This window comes from Epinephelus lanceolatus, chromosome 21 (assembly GCF_041903045.1).
Source record: "Epinephelus lanceolatus isolate andai-2023 chromosome 21, ASM4190304v1, whole genome shotgun sequence".
In the NCBI taxonomy this organism is placed as follows: Eukaryota; Metazoa; Chordata; class Actinopteri; order Perciformes; family Serranidae; genus Epinephelus; species Epinephelus lanceolatus.
In genome coordinates this window covers 38,109,708-38,130,112 of record NC_135754.1, presented here as the reverse complement: position 1 = coordinate 38,130,112, position 20,405 = coordinate 38,109,708, and the positions used below count along the sequence as shown (strand labels likewise).

Genomic DNA, 20,405 nt, shown 5'->3' with positions numbered 1-20,405 from the left:
TAAACACATGTTAATGAATAGCATAAGATAACTCATTTAGTCAAACATGAACTTGTTCCACCAGTTGGACTCGACAGATGTTTTACCAAGACTTTTTGGTTTTGTATGTTTCTGTAACGATCACTCAGACACAAGTTTGTTCATATCAGACTGGATTTATTGCATGAACACACGGTACAGTCAGTACAGGTGCACAATGGGCTAAACATATCGAGCACTACACACTGGCATGCCAAACTGGATTATTTTGTCAAAAATGAATCACTTAATACGGACTTTGCCCTGATGGAGGAGTGAAGAGCTTGTCCCACACCTCCACCTTCATGATAGCCCTGCCCATCGGGGACATGATACCCTTGATGTCCAAGTTCCTGCCCACATACGTGAAGCCATTGCCTTTGGCCTCATCCCTCAGAAAGCACTTCTGCTCTTTCTCATAGTACATCTCTTTGTACAGCGCCTCATTGCACTCTCGATCTCTCTCATAGATTCCCAAGCCTGCCCAGTTTTGGTAGATGTTATAGTCGTAGGGCACAGAGAACATTATCGCCATTTTCTCTGTGACACCATGTTGCTGATGATACAGGTCGTAGGTCAGGACGCCCACTGCGCCGGAGGTTTTGCCGCTGCCCTTGGAGAAATTGCACACTTCAGTTTTCATAGAGCGCACAGTGGGCTGGGGTGGGCTGTGGACGTGGCCATTGTCCAGGAAAACCCTTTTTTTGAAAGGCAGAGAAAAAGCAGAGAGGGAATAAGAGTGACTGCGAGTAATGAACTGATGTAGCTGTGCTTGTATTTGAACCTCAATTTATCCGTGCAACTGAAATTGACACACACTCTATTTTTTTGGCAATACTGTCTTTAAGTGTTGCACTTACTTTGGGTCAATGAGGCAATAGTTGCTGGAGAGGTTGGTGATCTCAATGGTGACATTTCTTCGGCTTTTGAGGTTCGCAGCCAAAGCTTCTGCTGATTCACTCATGTTGCTGCTGCTGGTGAAGTCTGCAACAAAACACTGTATTAATATAAATATCCTTATGTTAATAGTTGCTATGATAAAAGATACACAACTTACTGAACAATATTTGTCAGTAAACCTCCAAACACAGCAGAGAAATAATCTGGCTTACCTGTTCAGATCACGGGTGCGCTGCTCATTTGAGCGATGCCAGACTGGGCTCACTCTTCAGATCATTCTTGTTGGGGAATGTGTGGCACCTTAAGCCCATCCCAAAACTGTCTCCACCCACACACACCTACTCCCATGTTTCTCGCAGTCTTCCCCTGAGGTATGTTCTGCATACGGAGGCGTGAAGACAGGGCGTAGCCAACGATAAGGACATTGCTGTGGTATTTTTGTGTTTTCACAGTGTCTTTATTTTTGCCAAGCCACAAGCCGGTTTGTTCGACCTTTCGTGACACAGTGTCAGAGCTCAGTGTTTGCCTTTGTGCCACACCTTTTGTCTCTGCTGTTTCTACTGTCTGCATGAGACTGTTTATTCTAATACTTTTACTCCAAATGATTCGCATCATTTTTATTCACTTTAACCTTTGTTACTGTGTGCAAATGTTCATGTGTGATGACTCAAATTAAGTGTGACTGGTGGACTCTAGTGATGTCTGTGTTGTGTACATATATGAGGCCCAGACCGTGGATATTTTTGAAGGCGATCTCCATTTATTCCTCTCCTGACTCTCCCACAGAGCACAATGGCAAAAGGGCATGTTACATTTAAATAAGCACAATGAAACACAGAAAACATTCCTGACAGCAAGTGGCAAAAACAAAATCCTCCGTCACACACAACCATACAAACTCCACACAAGCAACACAAGATAGAAGTGAAGCTGACCCCTTGACCTTTTGGATATAAAATGTCATCATGTTATATCATCATCAGTTTATCCTATTAGACATTTCTGTAACATTGTGTCATAATTACCTCTGCCAAGGAGGTTATGTTTTCGCCGGTGTTTGTCTGCAAAATAACTCAAAAAGTTCTGAACGGATTTTGATGAAATTTTCAGGAAAGGTTTATAATGGGACAAGGAACAGATGATAATAAAATGGTGGGAAATCCGAGCTGCTTGGCGGAGGTCTGCACTTTCCGAGTGCTCTAGTTAGCGCATGAATTCTTGAGTTACAGTCAAAAACATATTTTGTGAGGTCACAGTGACCTTTGACCTGTGACCATCAAAATCTAATCAGTTCATTCTTGAGTACAAGTGAACATTTCTGCCAAATTTAAAAAAAAAAAAATCCCTCAAAGTTTAATTGTGATATCGCCTCCTTGGGAATGAGACAGACACAAGGTCACAGTGACGTTGACCTTTGACCACCAAATTCTAATCAGTTCAATGCTGAGTCCAAGTGAACATTCATGTCAAATTTGAATAAATTGCCTCAATGTGTTGTCACAGTGACCTTTACCTTTGACCTATGACCACCAAATTCATTGCCGAGTCTGAGTGAACGTTTGTGCCACATTTGCAGAATTTCCCTCAAGCTGTTCTTGAGATATCGGGATCACAACAATTAGAAGGATGCAAGTTCACAATGACCTTGACCTTTCACCACCAAAATCTAATCAGTGCATTACAGAGACCAAGTTAGCGTTTGTGCCAGATTTAAAGAAATTCCCTTAATGTGCTTTTGAGATTCATGAGAATGGGATTGACAGATGACAACCCAAAGAACTAACGCCTCTGGTCACAGCTATCGCCGGCACAGAGGCATAAAAAAGTCAAAGACAAGAAATGTGTGAGATTGTTTATTGTTTATTTAAAGCACCCGTACATGACACGTATGACAGACATGTTGTATGTAGGTTTTTAGGACTATGCATCTTTTTTTTATTTTACACCAAAGCATTCATTCCAGGCTCAATGGGGCATCTTGTCATACAGCTCCAGCTTAATGATGGCCTTGCCCTCATCGGACATGCAGCCCCTCACTTCCAAAAACTTCCCCTTAAACACCACCCCTGAGCCGTTGGCCTCATGCCGCTGAAAGTTGACGCATTCCTTGTCATTGTACATGAGATCGAACAGCTTGTCATCGCAGGGTTTCGTGTGCTCAAAGATGCCCAGCCCCAGCCAGTTCTTGTAGAAGTTGTAGTCAAATGGCACCGAGAACATGATGGCGATCAACTCGCTGCACTGGCGGCTCTGCATGTGGAACAGCTCGTAGGTCATGACGCCCACAGCACCTGATGCCGTGTTGTCGTCCTTGATGAAAGAGCACACCTCGGTCATAGTGGGGCGCAGGGTTGGCTGCGGGGGGTTGTAGACGAAGCCACTTTCCATGTGCACCCTGCAGGGTAGAAGGGGGTAGATGCAGTTATGAGTGGTGGAAGAAGTACTCAGATCCTCTCCTCAATTGAAATACTAATACCACAATGTCAAAAACGTTTTCATTTTCATTCATTCATTTTCTGTAACTGCTTATCATGTTAGGTGTCATGGGGGGGTGGAGCCTATCCCAGCTGACACTGGGTGAGAGGCAGGGTTCACCCTGGACAGGTCACCAGACTATCACAGGACTGACACATAGAGACAGACAACCATTCACACTCACATTCACACCTACGGACAATTTAGAGTCACCAATTAACCTGCATGTCTTTGGACTGTGGGAGGAAGCTGGAGCACCTGGAGGAAACCCACGCTGACACAGGGAGAACATGTCAGAGCACCTGGAGGAAACCCACGCTGACACAGGGAGAACACGCAAACTCCACCCTGGGTTTGCACCAGGAAATCCTCTTGCTGTTAGGTGACAATGCTAACCACTGCACCACTCCGTACCTACAGCGTAGGCTCTGCATTGATGTGGAGCCTATGCCATACCCTAAGCCGTAGAGCCTGACGTGCACCTCGCAGCAGCGCAGACTTCCTGTTTGTTTTTGTAAGCTGAAACCATTTCCCTCAGTGGAAACAAAACTTTTATTTTCTTAAATTTCACAGAAGAAACAATAAATTGTGAAGACAATAAAGCCTCCACAAAAATAGCATTTAAAGTTTTATACAATGTAAAATGCCATAGGCTTGTGCTAATAACGTTAGCATGTTGTATTTGTTTGTAAAACGTGTTTAGTATCAGACAGTTGTTTTGTCAGTGAACCTTGTGAGTTGTAATGGAGCTGAATTTTGTAACGTTACCTTTGTTAAATGTTGCTGTTGTCTCTGGTTTTATATGAGTAGAGGGAAAGTCTGCTAGCTGCTAGGCTAATTTATACAATGTAAAATGCCATAGGCTTGTGCTAATAACGTTAGCATGTTGTATTTGTGGGGAAAATGTGTCCAGATAAAGACAAGTGTTTGTCTGTGAATGCTGCGAGTTATAGTGAAGCTGATTTGTGTTTGAAACTGTCTCTATGAAGCCATGTTTAATGTGTGTTTAATGTGTGTTTAATGTGTGTTCAATGTGTGTTTAATGTGTGTTTTGAATCAACTAAACTTTGCAGCATTTTACAGAAACCCCACCGCCAACTAGTGTTTTGGAGGTGTAACTGCAGAGTGACACAGACACACCACCACACAAGTATAAATGCTCAAAATGTGCATAGGCTACAGCGTAGGTTCTGCACAGAGCTGACGCACAAGAATAAATCCCTTAAAAAAGCACTTCAGCATTGGCTTCACTTTTCAGACCCGGAGGCTACGTCCACCTCGTGCATACAGTCTATAGTCACGACCCGCAAAAGATTGGAAAACATTTGTTTAAGCTTCAACAGTTAGTTGTATTTTATCAGATATGAAATTTTATATTAAATCTTAATCAAGTCCTGAACAAATAAATGTACTGGAGTATAAAAGTACCATGAGCACAAATACAATGAAAATACTCATGTGAAGTGCATCAAAACTGTACTTGAGTAAATGTACTTAGTTACTTTCCACCACCAGTAGTCATGCATAAATGGATTTGAGTATATTTCAGACATTTGGCTGCAAAAAGGCTGCACAGCGATTCTTACTTTGGGTTGGTGAGACAGAAGCTCTTGCTGACATTGGTGATCTCTATGGTGCAGTTGCGGTTGGTGGTGAGAGTGTGGGAGTGGGCCTCTGCAGTGTCGTGCATGGTGGCGGCTGCTGGAGACGGCTGGATGACAGGAGGTGAAGAAAAGAGCTGCGAACGACAGAAAGCGATGAAGATGTTTTAATGTCTGTTAAAGTAGAAGTTGTAGTTTATGTGGAAACTTCTCTGAATGATCTTCATGAAACAGAATCAGGTAGAGAAATGTATCTGAGCCTGATAGGATTTATTTTACTGACACAAACTGCTGAGAGGCTGCAAACCATCGTTCTACATGATATAACCTGCGATGCATCCAAACATGACATCACAGCAGCAAACTTTTATCTCGACACAAAATGAAGAGCTACATCCATCTCTGCTGAGCAGCGCTGACTCATTTCATCACTACGTTTTAAAGCAGGTCTATCCTCTGTGAATACTGCAGAATTATATGAAGGTAAATGTACTTACTTTATTTTATGTCGCACACACAGGACGGCAGCGAGTCCTCTGAAAACAGGTCAGAGTTTGATTCAGAGACAAGTATGAAGTCACACCCTCCCAGGCAGAGTCACACCTCGCTGACAGTGTGAGGCGACAGTGGGTGTGTCAATGCTCACCTGTGATGCCAGTTATGTGTGACGGTTTATACCTGTCAGGGGAGCTGCAGGGAACACACTGGAGGGGAGAAGCATTGATGATGTGTCTGATGTGAATTAAAAGACTGATGATGGAAAAAAAGGTGAACAACACATGAACTTTTTGTGGCTGGCTGTTGTTGGGTGAAATACAGAGATGTCTGGAGAGATTTGAGGAGTGAACAGTTGCAGCCCCACCTGTCAGACGGTCGGTACACCTGATAATGACGGTGACTAATTTTAGATGAATCATAAACCTCCTGAACCGGTTCCTCTCAAAGAGCACATTCCAACAGTTGGAAATAAATGATGTTTTCTAAGTGACTGTTTCCATGTTGTGTTGTTTTATTAAAGTTCATGTGCCAAAGACTGATGAATGAGCACGATGTGATGAAACAGACCTCTCATTGTCTTAATGCTCCTTCTGTATGTGGAACCTGTTCCTGCGCGCACTGAGAGAAAGTGATGGATAACATTTGGACAAGTCGCCTGTCCATTCAGAGGGAACAGCAAACATTCAGACCATCAGGTATACATGCACATGGATGGATTACTGAACGAGACAATGACACAACCGCAAAGAGATGCAAAACAACCAAAGAGACACTCAAAATGAGAGCAAAGCAACAGAAAATGACCACAGAGATGCAAAACAACCAGAGAGCAACTCAATATGAATGCAGAGATGAAAAAGACTACAAAGCAACATGGAGCAATGACAAAGAGATGCAAATTACTACAAAGCAACACAGAACAGCCACAAAGAGATGCAAAATGACCAAAGAGACACTCAAAATGAGAGCAAAGCGACAGAAAATGACCACAGAGATGCAAAAATACGAGAGAGAAACAACCCGATGATTCAAACTTGTCATTTTTCAGGTGAACTTTCTCTTTCAAACTTTAGCAGGATTGTGGATGTGGTATTTAGGCCTCATGTGTTTGTACATTGTTGTATTGTTTCTTTGTATTTATTGAGTAAAGACTTTGAGCCTTTCTTCCCTCACTGCAGACACAAGATGGTCCTCAGTGTGCAGCCATGTTTTGGCACCGCGGGAGGAAACACCACAGAAACACTTTAAACCCTCAGCTGGTTTATAACCTGCATCACATCCAACATGCGCGATTTTAAAAAGCAAAATATCAGCTGGTTGAGGGGTTTAAAATCATGATGATGTCATCACAATGTGTTGCACCCCCCCCCACACACACACACATCTCTGTCTCCTCATCTCCTGCCAACTCTACACTGTGCACGAGTACAGCTGTGATCTGTTGTCACAGCAGAGCAGAACGTTTGTGCCAACGCCTTGACTCGTCCAGCCGGTAGAACGACACGGTGTCATCACCACTCCCATCAACATTAGAACAATTCTGTGGTGTCTGGATTTTACCACGTCTGCAGATTAAAACTAATCCGCCTCATCAGTCTGATATCAAATTTCAGATCCATTAAAGTACATTTTATCTACTTTTTTAATAAAGTAAATGTTCTCCTGCAGATTCTTTAATGTTTTCCTTCAATATCAACTCTGGCAGCATGTGCAAAGAAAACATTTGCCTCTTGCCTTGAACATGCACTATAGGATCATGTCTTCATGGGGATGTTACAGAGTGAGAGTCATCAGAGCAGCCACTCTAGATTCATTACGCTCCTTCCATTAAATCATAGTTTGACAAAATGGAAACACCCAAATTATCTGTTCTCTTAATGTTTGCCAGCTTCCTTTCCTCCACATGAAGATAAAGAAAAGCAAACACGAAACCTGATGAGTGAAGTCGTCACGTGCATGAAAAGAGGTGACGACCTGAAGGCCCACGTCTGCGCAGGACTCCACTTATTTGATAAATAATCTGTGAGATTAAATTTGTGCTTGTGATCCTCATGAAGGAGGAAGATCTTCTTTATCCACACAGCTCCTGTCTTCATCAGGGGACAAACAGAGGTCAGGCTTTGGAAACATTTTCAATCAACACACAGAAAACATCCTGCAGATAATCAAGACCTCATCTGTCTCACCTTGGTTCATTTGTGCCACATCAGCGCCATCTTGTGGTCGAATCAAGAGACAGAGGAATAAAGAGACACCAGGACGGACAGATGAAGCTTCCTGCAAGACAACAAAAACGAGCCTTTATCTGTCTCTCTTTCTGGACCAGTGGTTCCCAACTGGGGGTCCAAAAGTGGGTCATGGGTTCTGAATGGTCAAAAGTTTGTAAAAAACAAATTGTATTTTTAAGTACAGTGAATTTCCAACACAGAGTTTTTATTTTGAAGTGCTGTTTCCTGCTGTAGAGTGAGAGACTAACAGACAGCTACCTGACAGAGACAGAAAACCAGCTCAATGACATGACACCGAATATATTAACCTGTGTGGACCTTGAACTGACGATGAAGGAGAGATCTGGACCAGCTGGGAACCACTGATCTAGAGCCCCATCCATCCATTTTCACACACTTATCCGAGGCTGCTACCCAGAGCTCATGACCATAGGTGAGGGTTGGGACGTGATGTCGACAGCGCTCGTCTTAAAGTCGAGACAACTCTGTCCCCTGATTCCGGGATCATACCTCATGTACAGCACGGCGAGGTGCATAACGGCGTGATATTCCCGCTTTGAACAGTCAGTGTAAAATGGGCTCATAACAGATATTGTTATCACTTCTAAAACTCATCTACAGATCCTCTCAATTATTTTCATTTAATTATTATAATTACTTTCTCTTTGTAATTTTCCACACCTTATAAAATACAAACATCTGACAAGAGATGTCCCCTGTGTGGCCCCGTAGATTGCGCCCCTGCTACCAAGTTCCTCTCAGTCTGTGTTTGATGGGGAGAAACTCTTCCTCTCTACTTAACAGATTGATGTATCTCAGTCAGATGATGATGATGATGATGATGATGATGTCTGTCACGCTGCGTCTGGATATGGAAATGTGGCGCGCAAACGAGGCGCGCGTCTCCACGAGCCGTGCGTCAACGTTCCTGGACAGATATTTCGGACCGTGTGAACTGATGACTGTGACACGAAGATGACTCTCTCCTCGGCGACCTCCTCCTCTTGGAGAGCGGAGTCTGTGGTCATCTCTTTGGGCTTCGCGGTCATCTTCCTGCTCGGCACCGTGGGGAACTCTCTGGTCCTCGCGGTCCTGTTCCGTAACGGACAGATGAACACCAAGACCACCAACATGTTCATCCTCAACCTCGCGATAGCAGACCTGTGCTTCATCGTGTTCTGTGTGCCCTTCCAGGCCACCATCTACACCCTGGATCAGTGGGTGTTCGGTCCTGTGCTCTGTAAAGTCGTGCACTTCATCATTTTCCTCACCATGTACGCGAGTATCTTCACCCTGACCGCGGTGTCCCTGGACAGGTGCGTGCTCTCACATGTCATTAACTTCATACTCACACAACCTGCAGAATCAATGCACGTTATGGTAAATTGATCACAGGGATGGGGGGGGGGGGTGGGGGTCACAATTTTTTTACTGCAGCTCAGCAAAGTCCTGCACACACACACACACACACACACACACACACACACACACACACACACACACACACACGTGTCACCAACATGCAAAGAAACTACCAAAGAATAAAAATAAGAATGAATATGTGTTCATTTGCTCTCATGTTGTACATGTTATAATAATGATATAAATCAATAATTTAAAAAAAAACAGATTTACAAATTATCTATATTTTCATATTGGTGTTCGTTTTGTTTCTGTCAGGGAAACACAGAAATCTATAAAAAATAAAAATAAACGAACAGATTTAAAGTCATTCAGTCCTTCAGTACACTTCACACACATTTGAATGAGCACAAATTCAGTCATAGATATTTATGAAACTATCTTTAACATAACTTTTCACATGAAAAAAGCCTTTTTACCATAAATGATACATCATGATTCCCTCTGTAAATTAAGAAAATGTCAGAAGAAACGTTGATAACATTTTCAACAACAAAAAAAAAATCCAAAAATATGTAACAAAAAAAAAAAAAAGAAAGAAAGAAAAAAAGTCTAAAACGGAATTATTAAAATGTCCGAAATTATTTTTTTTAAAAAGTAAAAAAAAATTATTATGAAAATGTCCACAAAAAAACATTATTAAAAAACATCAATTAAATTTAAAAAAATGTTAATGAAGCATTCGATAAATATTAAATAAATATCCGGAAAAATATTGACAACGTTTTCAAAAAAAAAAAAAAAAAAGTCCAAAAAATATGTAAAAAAAAAAAAAAGAAAAAAGAAAAAAAGAAAAAAAAAAGTCTAAAACAGAATTATTAAATTGTCCAAAATTATTTTAAAAAGTCTGAAAAATTATTATTAAAATGTCTTTAAAAAAAACCTGGAAAAAAAGTTAATAAAATGTCCCAAAAAATACAATTAAAATGTCCTGAAATAATTTTTAAAATGTCTGAAAAAATGTAAAAACAAAAAAAAGTCTAGAAAAATGTTGATAAAATGTCAGAAAATTATTAAAATGTCTTGAAACATGTTAATGAAATGTGTGAAAAATATTTAAATTCAAAAATATTAAAAAAAAAAGTCCAAAAATATGTTAAAAAGGAGTCTAAAACAGAATTATTAAAATGTCAAAAATTATTTTAAAAAAACTCTAAAAAAATATTATTAAAATGTCCAAAAAAACACAGGAAAAAAAGTTAATAAAATGCCCACAAAATACAATTAAAATGTCCTGAAATATGTTAATGAAATTTCTCAAAAATATTTTTAAAAATGTCCCAAAAAACATTATTAAATAACATTAATTAATTTTATTTTTTTTTTAATGTTAATGAAGCATTTGATAAATATTAAATAAATATCTGGAAAAATATTGATAACATTTTCAACAACAGAAAAAAAAGTCCAAAAATATGTTTAAAAAAAAAAAAAAAAAAAAGAAAAGTCTAGAAAAATGTCGATATAATGTCATGGGCTCTATATACTGCAGTGTGTGTGTATGTGTGTGTGTGTGTGTGTGTGTTTGCTAGCTGCTAGGTGTCTCACCTGGCAGCTGTAGCTCCGCCTCCATTTCCTTCTTTACGCGATCATGGTCAGAGCTGGAGGACACATCATACACACAAGGCTTCACAAGGTTTTCCTCTTTGCCAGTAGACGCAGGTGGTAACAGCAGTCACACAGTGAGATGGTCACTTTTGGTCAGTTTTATCCCAGGCTGTCTTTGATCAACCGGGACAATGGCCATCTTTAAACCTGTCTCACTGTGCGATGTAGGACCATCGTTGTAGAGCCACGACCAAAGATACCGCCATGTTTCTTCTACGTCGGTCATTTTTGTCTGGAAGAGTCCAAAATCGCACAGTGGAAACTGTGATTAAAGCTAATTTCCCCGTTCATGACAAGTGCACATTGAGTGAATTTTTATATAACTAACCTGTTTCAATTTGTCCAAATATGGTCACTACTGGCTCCAAAAATCCAAGATGGCGGTGGCCAAAAATCCAGACTAGAGGCTTTAAAACAGGAGTCCAAAAACCACCGGGTGGCTGCATCCATTATGTTTATACAGTCTATGATATAAATAAACACAGCCTCAGTCAACAACACAAACTGCACTCAGATGGTTTTCATCTTTCAGTAACGACTGACCCGATCTCACGTCTTCCCTCTGCTCTCACAGGTATTTAGCCATTTGCTACCCGCTCCGCTCCAGAGAGATGAGAACACCCAAGAACGCCCTGGTCTCCATCTGCCTGGTCTGGGCCTTGGCCTTGGTTTTCTCAGGACCGTATCTCAGCTACTACGCCCAGATGGACCTGGCCGGCACTGTGGTGTGCATTCCTGCCTGGGAGTCCAAACCACGCATCATAATGGACGTGTGCACCTTCGTCTTTGGCTACCTCATCCCCGTGCTGGTGCTGGGCCTCACCTACGCTCGCACCATCCGATACCTGTGGACCAGCGTGGATCCCGTGGAGGACATGTCCGAGTCGAGGCGAGCCAAGCGGAAAGTCACCAAGATGATCATCGTTGTCGCCGCTCTCTTCTGCCTCTGCTGGCTCCCCCACCACCTGGTCATCCTCTGCATGTGGTTCGGACGCTTCCCCCTCAACCAAGTCACCTACGTCCTCCGCATCCTCTCCCACCTGGTGGCGTACACCAACTCCTGTCTCAACCCCATCGTCTACGCGCTCGTCTCCAAGCACTTCCGCAAAGGCTTCAGGAAGGTGTTCAGCTGCTCGCTGAGGAGGAGGGAGATCAACAAGGTGCACGTCATCCAGGCGGTGAACACAGTCAGCAGCATGGAGACGTCCAACTGAAGACGCTGAAGGAGAGACGTCCAACTGAAGACGCTGAAGGAGAGACGTTCAACTGAAGACGCTGAAGGAGAGACGTCCAACTGAACATTACGAACTATGAACATACCCAGAAACTGCTGTCAGCCCTAGAGTGGTCTCCTTTGGTCTGAATCAGGGACTCATGTTGTTCCAAAGTTGTATAATTGCCTAGAGTTGGTTGGTGTTCTCACAGCAGCATTTACAAGAGGACCAGATCAAATGCCTTGTGTGAGAAAGCTGCTCTTGATTGGTCAGAATTTCCATGTGGGAAAAATCCAGGAAGTAAAGCAAACGTTGAAGAAGAGTACACTTGCAAGATAAATGTGACACTTTCTAATGTCACAATGGAGGGACAACTACGCAGGTTGATTTTAGCGCTGCTCATCGTGGACTATATTGCTGTCATTGTTCATTTTAGTCAAAGCATACAGTTTGAAAACGAGGCGCGGCTCCAACTAGAAAACAATGTTTTGATGCATTGGATGTGCTGAATGTGCATATTAAGGCAGTACAGGAGGAGGTGCACATTAATAATCCTCCAGGACTGTAACATGCTCATGTTTAACCCAAACAATGTGTCATGTGACTGCAGTTGCTTCACATCCAGGTCGCAACACCTTCTCACCACAAACCAACCGCACCAGAGTTCCTTTGGAGCCTCTTCAAGAAGGTCTCAGTCTGGTTGTTTTGGTGTGTTCACACCTGCACAAACGAACTGCACTGAGGGGGCAAACGAATTTGAGTTTGATTGAACCGAACCAAACAGGGCAGGTGTGAACGCAGCCTGACATAATGTCCCAAACGTATTCATTTCATCAGCATTGAGACTCTTGAGTAGACGTCTCTGTAAGGACAGACAATAATGAGATGACGATGGCGAATGAAGAACACTTCAGGACAATAGAAGCTGCAGGGTGAGCCACAGCTGTCTACAGCACAGGCTGCTGCCACCAAATTATTGACTGAAGAAACTGATGTGCGGAGGAAAACCTTTACCTTTCAGGACAAAGGCTCCATTCGACACAGTGAAGGCCACGTGAGACTAAATTCTGACAAAATAAAAAGCTGCAAAATAAAGTGTCAGAAATAACGTGTTTTAAAAAGAGATTTCAATGAAGATAAAGAGGTCATCAGTGTCGTCTGCAGGAACACTGACTCTCCTCAGCTTCAGATTAAATGACGGCCGTGAGTGGAACCAGAATCTGACCTGAAACTGTCGCAGGAGCTGCAGGTGATGATGGACTGAAACATGAGTGTTGTGAATACAGCAGTTTCCAGAAAGATTTTCAATGACGTATCTGAATGTTACAAAAGTGTAATGTATTCAATCAAGAAAAAATAATTTATATATTAAAAAAAATCTGTTTTGATGAAATAATGAGATAATTATTTGAATTATGAGAAATGTTTTCATGGCAAAAAAAAATCAAAATTAACAACGGAATAATTTATTAAATTCTCAGAGAAAGAAAAACTTTTCTCAACATTCTAAGATAATTTTGTTATTTCAGAAAAATGGTAAATTTCTTTCCTCAGTGAACACACACATCTGTAGAATATACGTTTGTAGTTTTACTAATTCATCATCAACCTCGACATGCCTCGATGTTTCCTGTGGTGATTTTGACTTTTGACAATATGCTGCATGATAACTTATCGTCATCAGTGTTGTATATTTATGAAATGTGACTGGCTGCATGCCGACAGTGTTGTTGAGTTGTTGAAATAAATGATCTATTAACTCGACTCCTCTCTGTCTGCTTAGCAACATGCTGCCTGGAAATAAACTATCGTCTGACACACACTTGACATTCAGAGAGATTAGACATGTGATGACTTGTGAGACTGTGTTGAATGCAGAGAGGGGTGTGTATGTGTGTGTGTGTGTGTGTGTGTGTGTCACTTGATTCTGATGCTGTTAAATGTTAAACGTCTGCAGACAGAGTTTTTTTCTTGCTAAAAACTTTGTGCTAAAATCTGATTTTATCGGAGATGAATCCCAGAAAAGTCCTGAAGCCAGCTGCACAAAGCACCTTAAGATTTTCCCTTAAGTCTGAGTTAAGGTTTCTTTGAAAAAATCAGTTGCACTAAACCTCCTCAAGTCTGTTTACTGAAGGATTTAAGTTTTTCTCCTTATCTTGGTCTGATACTACTCCACCTCCCGACCTCTCAGATCCTCCGAACATTTGTCTTTTAACTGACGGAGGCTGGTGAGTAAGGAGAGATCGTACCTTTGCAGTCGCTGCTCCACTCTCAGTCAATGAGAAAAACAAAAGCATCGATGGACACTTTTAATGATGAGCAACTGATTTTGTGCTTTAAATTTTACCAGATGTCAGTTTAGAATTGTGACCGTCTTGTTTTGGATCCTTCAACTTTACAACGCTGCACTCCTGATGATCGCTCTGCAGTTTTATTCAGCGAGATCTTTCCTGTCAGTTATTGGCGAGGTGTTTCGAGGTGCTTTGTGCAGCTGGCCTCTGACTGTAAGGAGGTTTTTCTTACCCAATTTATCCACAGAGGTCTCCTCCTCTCCAAAACGAACACACCAGGAGATTTAAACCGGTAAAAACACTCAAGGTGGCTGCAAAACAGCAGCAGACGCACTCATTGTAACACCACCCCATCAAAACTTTGACCACATGTAAAAAAATCTATTTGGATTTTTCAAAGTTTATTTATTCGCTCCAGTGTGGCGGCATAGCTCAGTAGTTTTCTAGAATCGTTCATTTTTGTGATAAAAGCACCAAATTTGGCAGAAGTGTTGACAAATATATTTAAAACTAGAAAAGCACTCGGAGAGCGCAGATCTCCGCCAAGCAGCTCGCATTTCCCGCCATTTTATTATTTTATCCACTTCACTTCAACCGATCACCACCAAAATGTTATCACCGGTTCCTTGTCCCATTATCAACCTTTCCTGAAAATTTCATCAAAATCCGTTCAGAACTTTTTGAGTTATTTTGCAGACAAACAAACAAACAAACAGACAAACAGACCAATGCTGGCGAAAACATAACCACCTTGGCAGAGGTAACAAATCTGGATATTGGGGCATCAGAAACTCGCCCCCTGGTGGCCAGAGCAGGCAGTTGAATCCTACCTGCCCATGGACCCGTCCCGTTAATTGGATCCACTCCAAAATGTAATGGCTCCTGAGTTGGACCATGCTACATGCCTCCACCACGTTTTGTGAAAATCGGTTGGACAGTTTTCACATAATCCTCATCCAAAAAATGAATGGAAGTGAATGGGCGGCCCGTGGACACGCCCCCTGAGTTGGATCTGCACCAACATTTAACGTATTCTGAGTGTAATTGTTAAATATGTTCAGTGAACATTGTTAAATGGCCTTAGAAATAACTGGCCTAAATCGCACCATTGTCTTTAATTTACTATTGTCCTGCATTAGAATAAAACATATTTTTCACTTTATCTGGTCTCTAAATTATATTTGTGGTGCTGAAACCATGGTAACAGCAGCTTTGTTGTATTCCAGTATATTAATCTATAAATGAACCGAATTTGGCGCTTTTATCACAAAAATGAACAAATTTATTAGTTTGTTAGCAGAATTATACAAAAACTGCCGGACCGATTTTCACAAAATTCGGTGGAGGGATGTAACACGTGCTAACATAGAATACGTTAAATGTTGGTGCAGATCCAACTCAGGGGGCGTGTCCATGTGGTCACCCATTCACTTCCATTCATTTTTTGGATGAGGATTACGTGAAAACTGTCCAACCGATTTTCACAAAACGTGGTGGAGGCATGTAGCATGGTCCAACTCAGGAGCCATTACATTTTGGAGTGGATCCAATTAACGGGACGGGTCCATGGGCAGGTAGGATTCAACTGCCTGCTCTGGCCACCAGGGGGCGAGTTTCTGATGCCCCAATATCCAGATTGGTTTGAAATATACAGTACAGGCCAAAAGTTTGGACACACCTTCTCATTCAATGCGTTTTCTTTATTTTCATGACTATTTACATTGTAGATTCTCACTGAAGGCATCAAAACTATGAATGAACACATGTGGAGTTATGTACTTAACAAAAAAAGGTGAAATAACTGAAAACATGTTTTATATTCTAGTTTCTTCAAAATAGCCACCCTTTGCTCTGATTACTGCTTTGCACACTCTTGGCATTCTCTCCATGAGCTTCAAGAGGTAGTCACTTGAAATGGTTTTCCAACAGTCTTGAAGGAGTTCCCAGAGGTGTTTAGCACTTGTTGGCCCCTTTGCCTTCACTCTGCGGTCCAGCTCACCCCAAACCATCTGGATTGGGTTCAGGTCCGGTGACTGTGGAGGCCAGGTCATCTGCCGCAGCACTCCATCACTCTCCTTCTTGGTCAAATAGCCCTTACACAGCCTGGAGGTGTGTTTGGGGTCATTGTCCTGTTGAAAAATAAATGATCGTCCAACTAAACGCAAACTGGATGGGATGGCATGTCGCTGCAGGATGCTGTGGTAGCCATGCTGGTTCAGTGTGCCTTCAATTTTGAATAAATCCCCAACAGTGTCACCAGCAAAACACCCCCACACCATCACACCTCCTCCTCCATGCTTCACAGTGGGAACCAGGCATGTGGAATCCATCCGTTCACCTTTTCTGCGTCTCACAAAGACACGGCGGTTGGAACCAAAGATCTCAAATTTGGACTCATCAGACCAAAGCACAGATTTCCACTGGTCTAATGTCCATTCCTTGAGTTTCTTGGCCCAAACAAATCTCTTCTGCTTGTTGCCTCTCCTTAGCAGTGGTTTCCTAGCAGCTATTTGACCATGAAGGCCTGATTGGCGCAGTCTCCTCTTAACAGTTGTTCTAGAGATGGGTCTGCTGCTAGAACTCTGTGTGGCATTCATCTGGTCTCTGATCTGAGCTGCTGTTAACTTGCCATTTCTGAGGCTGGTGACTCGGATGAACTTATCCTCAGAAGCAGAGGTGACTCTTGGTCTTCCTTTCCTGGGTCGGTCCTCATGTGTGCCAGTTTGGTTGTAGCGCTTGATGGTTTTTGCGACTCCACTTGGGGACACATTTAAAGTTTTTGCAATTTTCCGGACTGACTGACCTTCATTTCTTAAAGTAATGATGGCCACTCGTTTTTCTTTAGTTAGCTGATTGGTTCTTGCCATAATATGAATTTTAACAGTTGTCCAATAGGGCTGTCGGCTGTGTATTAACCTGACTTCTGCACAACACAACTGATGGTCCCAACCCCATTGATAAAGCAAGAAATTCCACTAATTAACCCTGATAAGGCACACCTGTGAAGTGGAAACCATTTCAGGTGACTACCTCTTGAAGCTCATGGAGAGAATGCCAAGAGTGTGCAAAGCAGTAATCAGAGCAAAGGGTGGCTATTTTGAAGAAACTAGAATATAAAACATGTTTTCAGTTATTTCACCTTTTTTTGTTAAGTACATAACTCCACATGTGTTCATTCATAGTTTTGATGCCTTCAGTGAGAATCTACAATGTAAATAGTCATGAAAATAAAGAAAACGCATTGAATGAGAAGGTGTGTCCAAACTTTTGGCCTGTACTGTATTTGTCAACACTTTTGACAAATTTGGTGCTTTAATCACAAAAATGAGCGATGTTATAGCTAAGCTGCCTCACTACTTTGGCTCCTAATTATATATATATATATATATAAATATCTGTGAATATTGTTTCCACCTCACAAAGGTGTTGTGTTTTCTTTTTCATATCCTGCTCTCGTCTCTGATGAGCCTGTGACATGTGGGCCTGACTGTGCTGAAAACTGTTTTGGGCCCCGGAGCTTCAGTGATAGCAACAGTGAATATTAAGGGGGGGGTTAAGCCTCAGTCACACAGTAAGTGTTTAAGCAGCTGGAGGCGGCTTTTTGTTATCATCTTTCATGACAATGAAGCTTTTTGCTTCTTTTGCTGTTTTTGTGACGCTACACGCCTGCATGTGTTCTTTAAGTGTCATAGGAGCAAACTTAAGGTGCTTTGTGCAGCTGGCCCCTGAGGTTTGATGGATGCCTCTGTCAGCTAATGATGAACTAAATGTTAATAATCCACACTATTGTTTTCTAATGAGTGGCAGCATCTGATGGATTCATAAATCATAACTCAGTGTTTGCTGCATAATTTTCTCATCTGTGCAGAGTGGCGTTTGATTGATAAGGACACTGAAGAGACAGCGTCTGTGCAGTGACACCAGACAGACGAGTTCTTTGCTTATTATGACGCAGGCGTTAGCAACGATGGATAACCACCTTAACTTTTCTCATAATTACAAAATATTGTCATAATCATGAGATCTTTTCTTGTAATTAAAAGATAATAACTCATATTTACCTCATTAGAAGTCTACGTTTTGTTTCTTTGTGACTGCAGAGCCCCTCTGTACAAACGTGACAGAAAAACCCATCAAACCAAACTTTGAGAGCGAGCAGGAGAAAGAAGAAACCTTTTCATTTTCTCTCGACCTTGAGCTGCTCCATGAAACCAGCTTATAACACGAAGCACAGAAGCACATGGGTTCAAGGATCCATGGTCGCCACTTTTTATCACCATGGAAACCCAGTCTGGAGACGTTGAGAAGGTGAGGTTGTCTTGGTGACACAAAGTGGCTCTCTGTCAGACCACAGCTCAGTCGCACTTTAAACTGCCAACAGCAGTTTGGGATGTTTTAATGACAGGACGTCTGCTCGAAATGTAAAATCCATGAAACGTGAGCCACATGTTGTAGTTTGGAAAGTTTACAGTCTTTTTAGATCTTTTTTCGTCTCTTCTGTTGGAACTACTGACTCAGGAAACAGCACAGACTTTAGGAAACCTCACTGAACACCATTAAAGGGTTAATTCTGACTTGTTTACGTGGGGCTGTATGAGGTACTTACCCAGTCAGGTGATCACCTGCAGTAGACGTCAGCACGCCCCCAGTTTGGAGAAGCAGGCAGCAGTCCGACACAGAAGCTAAGCAATGTACTACTGTGGACGGGGAGCCACAGCGATCGGTCGCATTTTAGCCATTTTGAAGCATTTTTCTGTTGTTATAGCGCCACCCAGTTGCCAATTAGAGTTAAATTTCTCCAGTCACCTTGAGGCGTCCTGTTCTACATATCTACCAAGTTTAGTAAAAATCCATATGGCGGTTAGGCCTAGATAAGAAATGAGCTCTCTAGCGCCCCCATTTTGTTTGATGGGGTCAATAATGGAGGGGTCCCCTCAGATTATGTGTGGTCATATGCCTACAAAGTTGCGTGGTGATGGGTGAAACCCTTGAGATGTTATACACCTTTATGTGATGAGCCACGCCCTCCGCAATATTCATTGCCTTATAGAAGCTCAGTTTTAGTAAGTTTTCCAACTTTTGCCAAGAGGGAACTTTAGATATTGGTCCCTAGATTATGTTCACCCAGTTTCATGCAGATCGCTCAAACTTCCTAGGAAGAGATCCATTTGAAGTGTTTTTCAAAAAATTCAAAATGGCAGAAAATCTATATAAGCGGAAGTTATGGGTTCTTGAGGCAAATGTGTTCCTCATGAGGAGAGGCATCTCTGTGCAAAGTTTCATGTCTCTACCACATACGGGGCATGAGATATGCCCATTCAAAGTTTGACATTTCAATGGGTTGCTATAGCGCCCCCCTTTGGCCAATTGATGTAATATTGCTTCATTGGCATCCTCCCATGACCCTCTACCACTGTGCCAAATTTCACATGGATTGACCAAGTCAGTGAGGAGAAAAACCTGGAACACACACACACACACACACACACACACACACACACACACACACACACACACACACAGTTTGTAGAGATTACGTCCGTTTTTTTAACTCTAAAAGAAGCTTCCTGTTCAGCCCTACTGCCACAAGAAAATGTTGGCCTTGTACGTTTCTGCAAACTGTGAATCAGTCACATTTGTACATTTAACACGGAACACATCAATGTGTCTAAAGTGACATAGTGAATGAGCTGAGTGTGTCATTGCTGTGTTTCCAGCTGCTTTATAACCACTGACTGTGGGTGTTTTTTTGGCAACCCGTTGCTGAGTTACCACTGAGGATAATGTCACAGAAAGCAGTTGTTCTCTACTGATACGTCACTGTTTTTCCAGCGGGGATTGTACCCGCTTATCCGAGTATTTTCAGCCAAGACATGATCTTTGATTGACCATAAGAGTGGATTTTATGTCTAAATATAACCACACATTGTGGAAAGTTTCAATGTACCTCTACATAATAATGTGCAAATATTCAAATGTGGTTTGCAGAAACATACAATGCCAACTTTTTTTCTGGCGACTGGGTCGGCCCGCTACTGCCAGAAACAATGAGAACCGTGAGAGTGAACTAAAATAGTGTAGTGCTGGTCTGTAAAACCAAATCACTGAGCACAGGTCACAGTGACGCAGACCTCCTGTCTGTCTCTGTGA

At 42.0% G+C, this 20,405-nt stretch overlaps 3 protein-coding genes across 4 annotated transcripts; 1 reads left to right on the top strand and 2 right to left on the bottom strand.

Moving 5' to 3' along the window:
- Nucleotides 1–135: 135 nt before the first annotated feature.
- Nucleotides 136–1,287, bottom strand: LOC117247565 (DELTA-stichotoxin-Hcr4a-like). Of its 2 annotated transcripts, none has more exons than XM_033612148.2 (3): nucleotides 1,131–1,287; nucleotides 879–1,002; nucleotides 136–716 (listed from the first exon to the last, which is right to left on the bottom strand). In XM_033612148.2, exons 2-3 carry the CDS (start codon nucleotides 980–982, stop codon nucleotides 266–268), a joined length of 555 nt encoding a protein of 184 aa, XP_033468039.1. In that variant the 5' UTR covers nucleotides 983–1,002; nucleotides 1,131–1,287; the 3' UTR covers nucleotides 136–265. The 2 variants fall into 2 exon arrangements, with proteins under 2 accessions (XP_033468039.1, XP_033468040.1); XM_033612149.2 differs by having other exon boundaries at nucleotides 879–1,015; nucleotides 1,131–1,223.
- A 1,475-nt stretch (nucleotides 1,288–2,762) lies between these two features.
- LOC117247571 (DELTA-thalatoxin-Avl1a-like) lies at nucleotides 2,763–5,644 on the bottom strand. The gene is made up of 3 exons (XM_033612154.2): nucleotides 5,492–5,644; nucleotides 4,980–5,131; nucleotides 2,763–3,313 (listed from the first exon to the last, which is right to left on the bottom strand). The coding sequence occupies exons 2-3, from the start codon at nucleotides 5,081–5,083 to the stop codon at nucleotides 2,884–2,886; spliced, it is 534 nt and encodes a 177-aa protein (XP_033468045.1). The 5' UTR covers nucleotides 5,084–5,131; nucleotides 5,492–5,644; the 3' UTR covers nucleotides 2,763–2,883.
- Nucleotides 5,645–8,207: 2,563 nt separating this feature from the next.
- On the top strand, nucleotides 8,208–13,722 carry LOC117247597 (galanin receptor 2a). The gene is made up of 2 exons (XM_033612183.2): nucleotides 8,208–9,036; nucleotides 11,325–13,722. The coding sequence occupies exons 1-2, from the start codon at nucleotides 8,696–8,698 to the stop codon at nucleotides 11,962–11,964; spliced, it is 981 nt and encodes a 326-aa protein (XP_033468074.1). The 5' UTR covers nucleotides 8,208–8,695; the 3' UTR covers nucleotides 11,965–13,722.
- Nucleotides 13,723–20,405: the final 6,683 nt, after the last annotated feature.